Source organism: Equus asinus, chromosome 3 (genome assembly GCF_041296235.1).
Source record: "Equus asinus isolate D_3611 breed Donkey chromosome 3, EquAss-T2T_v2, whole genome shotgun sequence".
NCBI lineage: Eukaryota > Metazoa > Chordata > Mammalia > Perissodactyla > Equidae > Equus > Equus asinus.
In genome coordinates, this window is record NC_091792.1 from 106,924,817 (window position 1) to 106,934,578 (window position 9,762).

The following is a 9,762-nucleotide window of genomic DNA, read 5'->3' on the forward strand; positions in this document are numbered from 1 at the left end:
GTCAAACCTGTTCAAAATTGAGCTACTTTTTCTGCTTTGCCTTTCATTTACTGGCCTGGAAGGGAGAGCTTGAGATGCCAGGGTTGAGACAAACAAGCAAACAAAACATAGTTCTTGGTATGTATTCTGCTGATGTTTCCAAAACCCATACATACTTGCCTTCCTAAAGCTGGTAGCAAAAATGATAATGTTTAAAGCTCTTTTATAAAATATTTTGGAAATGTAGACTTTTATTGATAGTGATTATAGTATTCAGGTATTTAAGCATAGTCTTTGCTCAAGAATACCTTAGCAAGACTTAACATCTTCCTGAAACAGATTGGGTACTGAACAGTCAGGGATTAGGGAATTTGTTTTTTAAACTGAATCACTCAATTGGATCTGTAAAAACTATTCAGAGTAATAAGGTTTGTTAGAATGCCTGGAATAAAGAACTAAATTCAGCATGCTTAGTTCTATATGAAGGTTTTCAACAAAATATTTATTCTTCAATTCACTTCTCAATGTTTATCATTGCATTCTTTTATTTATGTAATACCCATTTTATGCTTTTATATATTAATAGTGTATTTGTATAATCCCCATGTTTTTCAAAGTATTTTTTATTATATCCCCTAATATTGCCAAACTCTTGACTTGATTATAGCTTAATGCTTGGGTTTTTTTCTCAATTTTCCCTGAGTTCTGCTTTTCCCTCCATTGAACCTTGGGACAGAATAACTATGTTGTGCTCATCTCTCCTCTTTAGTCTCTGACCACTCTCTTTCTCTTCCTCCGTTAAGAGAAAAGTTGAACACTTGCTAAGTTCTAGAATGTATTCTAAACACTCAGCGTGAATTACTTGTAATTTTTTCAATGACCTGGTGAACTCTTAGAATTTGGGGACACATGTTCTTTCTGTTGTTGTTGTTATTGCTGAGGGAGATTGGCCCTGAGCTAACATCCATGCCCATCTTCCTCTATTTTACACGTGAGATGCCTGCCACAGCATGGCTTCATGCACCTGGGATCCGAATTGGTGAACCCTAGGCCGCTGAAGCAGAGCATGTGAACTTAACCGCTACGCCATTGGGCTCACCCCGACACAATGTTCTTAAGTGCTGAATACCTGTGTTTTATCAGAAATCTTGGTGTTTGACTCTCTATGTTATATCCAAGATTAAGAGGTCAGTCAATTTCGCAGGATTATATTCATTGAACTCATCAATTTAGGTGAAAAGGATACAGTATAAAATGAAAGTAGAATAGGTGATTATTGTGTTATTCTTCCATAAGGTAATTCCAGAGTTGTAAAGTTACTAAATGCTGGAAAAAGTAAGATTCTAGGAACGTTGATCAACTTTAAAGCCTGGAATACTAACCAAATTAATTTCACACCACCTAATACATATTCATTTATTCACCCACTCATTTACTTTTTCTTTCATACACACATGTCGACACACATCTACATACGAATATATTGTATGTAAAATGTATTAAATGTGAATTTTCCTATTTTCTCAGAATTTCAGCTGAAGGTCCGTAGTTACAAGTGAAAGGGGGAAAATTAACATTTTCTGAGTACTTTATATGAGCTGGGTAGCTTACATGCGTTATTTCAAGTAGTCCTTTCAAGAAATTCTAAAAGGTAGGTATTGTTGTCTCTGTTTTACATTTGAGGTGACTGAGACTCAGACAGGTTAAGTAATTTGCTGAAGGTTCAAAACCAATTTGAAAACCAGATCTGATAAAATCCCAAATCGATGCCTCATTCTGAATAGGATATTGCCTCTTCAGACCATCAAACATCTTCCTGGGGATCTACCTTTTGGGATGAAGAGAGCCATCTCTCTAAATAGCTGTGTCATATTGGGAGCATGCACTTCATGATATCTGACACCAATAATTATGACTCTACTAGGGAATACCTCAGAAGGAACCAAGCTGAGTGGGCCTGGGGGAAATGATGATGTCATTAGGTATAGACTTTGGTTCATCAGTCCCAATCACCACACTCACAACTCCAATGACAGTATATCTTTATTCTCATGAATGACATTATTTTTCAGAGCCATCCTTTATTAATTCAATTATCCAATTGATTCAGTGATGTTAGCTTTATTCTCATTGCTGTTACTTTCCAGATTATGCAATGATAGAATATTTGAAAAGCAATATAATTTTGTAAAGACAGGACTTATTAAATGGTTGTATTATTTTTCTATAACCTGTTAAAGAGTGTAAAACTATAAGTAAAAAGAAATTCAAGAGAAGAGCTAAGAAATTTTGTATACTTCAGATGACTGATACTAACATTGTGGAAGCAAATAGCCTAAAATGATGTCCAAGGCACCGCCACATCCTGTCCTCTGAAAAATAAGATAGAAGAGTATTTTAATACGATTAGACTGTTTGTTTAAAATTTCCTAGATATTTTCTAAATTGCTTAATAAAGAAATAGAAAACTTTAATTCTGCTGGCATTGATGCCATAAGGTATGAGGTCATACCAGACTGAAATCCCTTTGGTATTTCCGTTAAATAACTTATATTGACTTGCATTATACAAAACGTTACATTATAGGAGGGACTTTTCTAAAGAGCTGCTCATTGTATTCACTTCTACTTGTATTTTTAGAGAATTTTTTTCATTGGAGAATGCTAAGTACTCATTTTCACAGAAGAAGGAATCAGAAGAGACTCAGAGGCAGCAGAGAGGAGATGTCAAAAACGTTTCTTTTAGTTTTCCCTTCAAGTCAAATTATTTGTTTTTTAATGTGTATTTTTTACTTCTTGGAGCCATCCCAGTGGGCCTATCAAACGCCGACCCTGGCCTCACAGCCAACCAAGCTCAATAGGACAGCTAATTAATCAAGGTTTTGTTTGATATAAAGGCCATGGAATTTTAAATTTCCATGTCATTGTGCAATTTTTTGTATCACTTTGAGACTTTATTTCATTCCAATCGAAATACAGATGTTTCGGCATTACGACTTCTAGCATGCAAAGTGAAGCAGTGATTTGGGAGAACTGACTCTGTATGTAGTGTCTGTAAAATGTCTTTTATATGGACCTAGTATATTTACCATTTTTGTTTTCAGGTGTACACCAATTTTATGGCCTAGGCTGACATGATTGTCAAAAATTTACTTTTATTTCTTAAAAATTGCTAGAGTCTCATAATTATTATTTGCTTTGTAGGGATATATAAGCACTAACTCGTTGTTTTCCTTTTAATAAGACTTCTTCATTATTTCCCCTGAAAGTTTTTTTTTTCTTTTAATTTATGGTATGTCATGGTACTTAATGCATGCCTTTTGGCAAATACCTACCAAAAACTCTGAATGATTAGGACAACATCTTACGGTTCCTTTAGGCTACCAGTCTTGGCCTAGTGAGAAAAGGACATTCTATTATATCATTAAGTCTCTCGTTATTTCCATGACCAAGTCCAATAAATTAAGCACTAACTTTATATTTTTTATTAGCCATCAATTTCCTGCATGAAGTGAATCTTCGATTACTCTACCTGCTTTTCCATGAACTCTGGGGTGATAGTTGGGTCTATAGCAGAAGCGAAAGAATTTGTTGTGCTGGGTTTTTGTTGTGAAGTTGAAGGAGTGAGAATTCCTGCACTGGCATGCTTAAAGTTTATCATTTCTTTTTGTAAATTTGGTATCACTCCCCCTGCTGGCTATAGAGAATGAGAAAGAAAACAAAGTGGTTACAGGTTTAAGCACAAGGTCAAAACTGGGAAGAATATAAAGCAACAGAATTGAGATGCAAGGCAAGGAATTTATTTAAGAAGTAAATACCTTTATTAACTTTGTAGATTATAATCATTGTTTTAGAAAGACTATACATATATACCAGCCAACATGGATATCTCTTGTACCTGCCTTTAAATGAATGGACTAGGAAGAGTATCTGGCATATACTGTTCCCTCAGTAAATATTTGATGAGCTGAGTAAATTGAATCTTGATTGGTGAAAGGTTACAGGGGGAAAAGGTAGCAACTGTTGATAGAATAATAATAATAAAGTTTTCCTTAAAATGAACAATAGTGCAGGAACCTGAAGGTTGTCAGTTGCTGGTTTCTGGTAGCTAACAAAGTATGGTAAGGAATCTTACCATCACAGCACCTTCAGGAGCTGTGCCTATGAAGAAGGGATCAAAGGCCAGTTGCTGCTGTCCACCTGGTATAACCTGAAAAATTGGAAAGTTTAAAAACGTCTAAATTATTAATCTGTAAAATATATTATTTTGCACCCAAGATAGTTAAACACGTCCCAGCTTCCTATATTAGTGTCTTAAAAACAAAAGTAATGATTTAGATTTGAGAAAGAGAAAAGTAACTCCTGACATCAGGAAACTGGCCTGACACAACAGCCCTCCTTCAGTGATGTCAGGAGCTTGCCTTACAGTCTCTGCTAGGCCCTGGTGTTCTGCTGAACATTAACAGTTCTACCTACAGAAAACCATCATCAGACAAGTTGCCTGTGAACACTATGAAGTGCAACAAAAACAAGACCACTCTGTAATCTTGTCTACAACGAGGTTGCTGTGCAAACCATGAAAATACTGGGCATCCTCATACCATGGCCAATCTGAGTAACTCTTGCTTCTTTACCAATCACAGCCCTTGCCTCCCTCCACTGTTCTTACCTTCTAGGTAAGAAATGTTAAGTTACACAGTCATGGAACTACTCACCACTTCTTGAGGACACTCAATCCAGAGTGAATCATCACTCCTTGAACTGTCCCCAAAATCACCTGACACAAGCCGAGACTCTTAGAGAAGTCATTTCAGTATCTTCCTATTAAGACACTCCACAGTTCCCCATGGTGTGTGTGCTCCGTTGTTGCAATGAGTGGATAAATTCAACTTTGTTCAACTAGGGGTGTGTTCCTGGTAGGTTTTGGCTAAAGGGCACTGGTAGATTAATAGGTTATGAAGCAAGTAGTTTCAAAAATTAGTTTTTATTTTTTAATGAAAAGTATGCATTTACTTACGGGTTCTGCTTGTTGTGGAATATATCCAAATTGAGTATAGAATGGCATCTGTCAGATTTTTGAAAAACACGTTAGATTTGCTCTGATGATTTTTGTCACAATTTTATGATGAATGATTACTTAAAATTATACATATTTTTATGTTATACTAAATGGGTTTTTGAACGTTCATGTGCTCTAAGTGGTAAAAATTGTTGTTAAATTACCAAACCAAGCATCCTTTTAACACCATATGATTTCTAGGTTAAAACTCTCTCTCTCTCTTGAAATTAACATGACTTAATTGGAATGGCTACTAGCAGTCATTTAAAGCAAAATTTTCAGTTTTCTCTCATTTGATTTGGCAAATTTTAAAGTGGCAATAAACTATTAAATTTTTTTTCCATTCTAACTAAAAGAAATCTAGTTATGTATGAGCCACCTGAATTTACATTAGGATTCTAAAAATTTATTGCAAGTCTACAAAACTCAATATAACATCTAATTGTATCTCAAGATCTAGCAATTATAGGTAACTTTCATCATTGTATTTATTTTTATTTATTTTTTAAATAATAACCACATGTATATATGATAAGAGGGAAGCCGGTAGATTTTTAAAAGTTAGAAAACTTTATTTTCCAAGATGATTCAGCTTTTAGCTTCTGATTTTATTGTAGTCCACTCACTGACTTAATTCTTTTAAAATACAGCTTAGAAGCAATTCCAAACTAGTGATACGTTAGGAGAAAGCACTTTATCCTTTCACGATCACCACTTCAAGCTGTTGACTTTCTGCACTAAACATACTAATATATTCTCTTCTCTGAAAATTTACTGTATCTTCTCTGTTCCCAGATGGAACTAGTCAGATTAAAGTCAAACACTTGCAGTACCTGCTCCTCGAATAGCTGCTGTCCTATTTGTGGAGGCGACTGCACGACTGTCTGCTGAGCTTGTTCCCAGGGCAGAAGCACGTAAACTGGATAGTATTGAAGCATCTATTTGTAAACAGAAAATTGTGTAAGAGCTTCCTTTAGATCAATGTAGGCTTTTCTTTTTTTTTTTTTTTAAAAAAAAAACTTCTAATGTTAATATTATTTTAAAGCTGATTTATATCTAGCAATTTTATGAACAAAAGAATGCATAAAGCAGTCCTTCCCAAACTTTAGGAGCAACTTATATGGCACATGATACAGGACTTTATTTCAGAGTTGCTTGGTCAAACACATTCAGGAAGCAGTGGGTTCAACTAAATAAAAGGCTTTTTTTAAAACGGCACCTTAGACTTTATATACAAATTTTAGACCTTATATTCAGGCTTTATATACAAATTACTTCCTGAATATCTAAGAAAAGACTAGCCTCTGAAACATTTTCCCTATATTTTTTTGAGAATCAGCATTCTGCAGGATGTGGTGTTAGCAGTTCTATCGTAATAAATGAATTGTCAAGAATGTATTGCCTTTAATTATTGCCATTTTATTAAAACAATTCATATCCATTTTAGAATACTTGGAAAATCCAAAAGTAGGCAAAGAGCAAATAAAATCACCTGCTACTTCATCACTCACATTATCATGCATTGGCTTTCACTTACATCTTTGTGTGTCTACAGAAAATGGGGATCATAGCACTTACATAGAGTTTTGTATGCTGTTTTGTTTCCTTGCATAATTAAATAAGAGCCTATATTAGACAGAAGAATTAAAAAAACATCAACTATGGTTTGAGAAGAAGTATATTTCGTGCAATGGTTCTTAATCCTGGCTAGGAATCAAAATTACCTATTGAGCCTTTTAGCAGACAATCGTAGTTGGGATCTACTCATGGGGTTTTGACTGATTAAGTGTGGGCAGGGGGCCCAGACATTTGTAATCTTCAAAATTACCACCAGAGATCCTAATGCAAAGCCAAGGTGGAGAACCACTGGTTTAGTGGTTAAAGGAAGGGTGAAGAATTATATTCCAACTCAGCGATTTACTTTCATTAGGATTGGGAATTTACTCTCATTAAGACTTAGCTCCTGATCCTTAAAATGAAGTAATTCTACTCGTCATGTGTCTAACCCTCTAAATGCTATGGCATAGAATGAGATAATGTCTAGAAGGAGCTTTTGCTTTGTAATGGGGGTAGGACAAAATTATATAATTATAATTATAGTATAGCCTAGTGGCATAACTTTTTGTGAAATGGTCAATAATCTGTTGGTGAATAATATAATTTATCTATATCCTTATTTCTTTGAACCCAGGATATTATAAAATTAATTAGCCTAATCTTGAGAGAGTTCTCTATATTACTCATATAATTATACTAGTATACATTCATTTTTTTTTTTTTTAAGATTTTATTTTTTTCCTTTTTCTCCAAAGCCCCCCGGTACATAGTTGTATATTCTTTGTTGTGGCTCCTTCTAGTTGTGGCATGTGGGACGCTGCCTCAGCATGGTTTGATGAGCAGTGCCATGTCCGCGCCCAGGATTCGAACCAACGAAACACTGGGCCGCCTGCAGCGGAGCGCGCAAACTTAACCACTCGGCCACAGGGCCAGCCCCCTATACATTCATTTTTTTAAGATTCTCTCATTTAATGGAAATTACGACCATTTGATTGTAATATGGAATTAAATTGAAAATATATAAGAACTTGGAAATGTTTAGAACAAAATTTCATAACTGCCAAATAATGTGGGCAAGAGTTTCTTATCATTACATATCATATTTTGTCAGTTTAATGCTTCTCCCTCTGAAACAAAATTTAAGGTTGGGCAAAGTCAGCCCATGGTATTTCTCTTGAGTTGTTTTCAAATGCCAACACTTGAAATATGGAGAGGATGTGACCCACTGCTTACTGAGCTCCTTTATTCCCAGTACAGCAATGGCCTGGAAACTCAGGGGTCCTGGGAACTCTCCTCAGCTGGCCTTTCTTCAGGAGTTATTAAGTGGCCCTAACAAACTGATGTCAGCCCAGCAGTGGTGGTGTCCAGACAGTGATGTCGCTGTTGGGGTTTTTATAGCCTTGATATAGGAGTTAGAAGTACAAATATAAAAGAAAGCATTCACTGGAGAGTGTATGTAGCCATCTCTGTCTAGGAGTGATGGTATTCTATTCACCTACCTGTGCTTGCTCTTGAGGCATTTTGAAGAACACATAGGGCATAACCTGCCAAAAAAAGGCATCATAGAAAGTTATACTTGACTCCTTAATTTAAAATTCCAGAGCTGTTTTCCTTGGACCTAGCCATGTAAACTTATAATTTGCATTAGCAGACTTCTATGACAACAAAAGGTCATCTATTATATGTATCATCATTAATGCAAATTGCCTTTTTTTAAGATAAAATTTTCCTAATTACCTTTTCCAAGAAATGTTTTAACACTTTTGATTTGTGGCTGTGATCCTAGAATGGCTGATTTAAATGGCATTTTTCATGTTAGAAATCAAAAAATAAAGTACTTCCAGTGATGGTAGAAACCCACTGTGAGAAAGAATTCTTGCTCAATGACTCCTGTCTTTTTTCAAAGCTGATACATACGCATTTTCACATTCAACACACATTATCTCTCCTCAGAACAACAAGACGGAAGAGGCCCGACTTACTTGATTAGGGCCTTGCTGCGTCTGTGGTGGTGTTTGAGGCTGTGACGGGTCCAGCTGTCTCACCTGGGTGCCTTGGGCTGGGAAAAGTATCTGATTTGGGAACAGTCCAGCAAACCGGTCTAGGGTTGATAAAGAGAATTGGGAGAGTCCTGGAATTTGAGCCTGCGCCTGCTGTTGTAAAATTCCAGAGAAAGGAGGAATCCATGAATTAAATGGGCCCTGGAAGGACATGAAAGAAAGGAAGCATTTCTCTTTCATTTTAAATCAGTCCTGAGCAAGAAGGAGACAAAATGTAGATAATTTCTATATTTCCATTCTTGCTTTATAAAAAAGGACAGCATCTTGGCATGCTATGAGCTGTGCAAATAGTACGAGCTGTGCTGAATTCCCTATGGTCACGAGAAAAATGGGGCAGAATGAGGTGGATAAAGAATACAGTTTCTGCAGTTGCCAGACTGGTTTCATTTTTTTTTAACCAGTTAGCTGAGTATGACTTTGTGTAAAAAAGTTAATTTAACTAGCTCATAGTTGTGAGAATTTGTGCCTGGTATAGACCAAGTTCTCAATAAATAAATGTTAATCAGACAACAGCTTTAACTTTAACCTTCAAACAAATGGTTGTTAGAACACATAGAATAAATTCATAATTTTAAAAATTGAAGTTTTTAGAAATGGAATCAAAACATTTTGTTTTCATACAAAACCATAAGAAACGAGCAGTAGAAGAATATTCTTCAAATGATTATTGAAATAGAGGTACCTGAAGCTGTAGAGGCTGAAGGTGAGCATGATTAAGATTCAGAAGTAGCTAGAAAAGGAAAGATAACATGAAAACAAGGTTACTACCCATGCTAAAACTATTAAGAACAATGTTTAGTACAAATAGCACAAGTCAGAGCTGACTGATCATAGTTTCCTGTCAGAGGTGAGCTGTTTTCTCACTGAGCTTGTACAAAAGTCCAGTGGTTAGAGGCTGGGGTTTAACTGCCTCTCCCTTGCTGAGTCTGAGATTGCACAACTTGAGCTCATTCCAGGCGTTTGGTTAGTCATTTGATGCTCTTAAACCCCTATATACACTTGTATTAGATGCTTTTAGAACAACAACAAAAAAATGCAGGATGCTGTGTCTGCCTTTAAAGAATTTATAGTCAAAGAAGGGAGGCAAAATAATATTCTAGAAATCACC

At 35.7% G+C, this 9,762-nt stretch overlaps 1 protein-coding gene across 1 annotated transcript; it reads right to left on the bottom strand.

Annotated features, from left to right (window-relative positions):
- Positions 1-2,016: 2,016 nt before the first annotated feature.
- Positions 2,017-8,904, bottom strand: ODAM (odontogenic, ameloblast associated). Its single transcript, XM_014847262.3, has 8 exons — positions 8,577-8,904; positions 8,094-8,138; positions 5,871-5,975; positions 4,996-5,043; positions 4,114-4,188; positions 3,511-3,675; positions 3,314-3,372; positions 2,017-2,351 (listed from the first exon to the last, which is right to left on the bottom strand). Exons 1-7 carry the CDS (start codon positions 8,832-8,834, stop codon positions 3,343-3,345), a joined length of 726 nt encoding a protein of 241 aa, XP_014702748.1. The 5' UTR covers positions 8,835-8,904; the 3' UTR covers positions 2,017-2,351; positions 3,314-3,342.
- Positions 8,905-9,762: the final 858 nt, after the last annotated feature.

Coding starts and splice junctions, on each gene's coding strand:
- ODAM (XM_014847262.3), bottom strand. CDS start 8,834: ATGAAAGAGAAATGCTTCCTTTCTTTCATGTCCTTCCAGGGCCCATTT. Junction 8,139..8,576: donor CGCAGCAAGGCCCTAATCAA/GTAAGTCGGGCC, acceptor TTTTTTTGGCAG/GTTATGCCCTATGTGTTCTT. Junction 5,976..8,093: donor TGCCTCAAGAGCAAGCACAG/GTAGGTGAATAG, acceptor GTTTACAAATAG/ATGCTTCAATACTATCCAGT.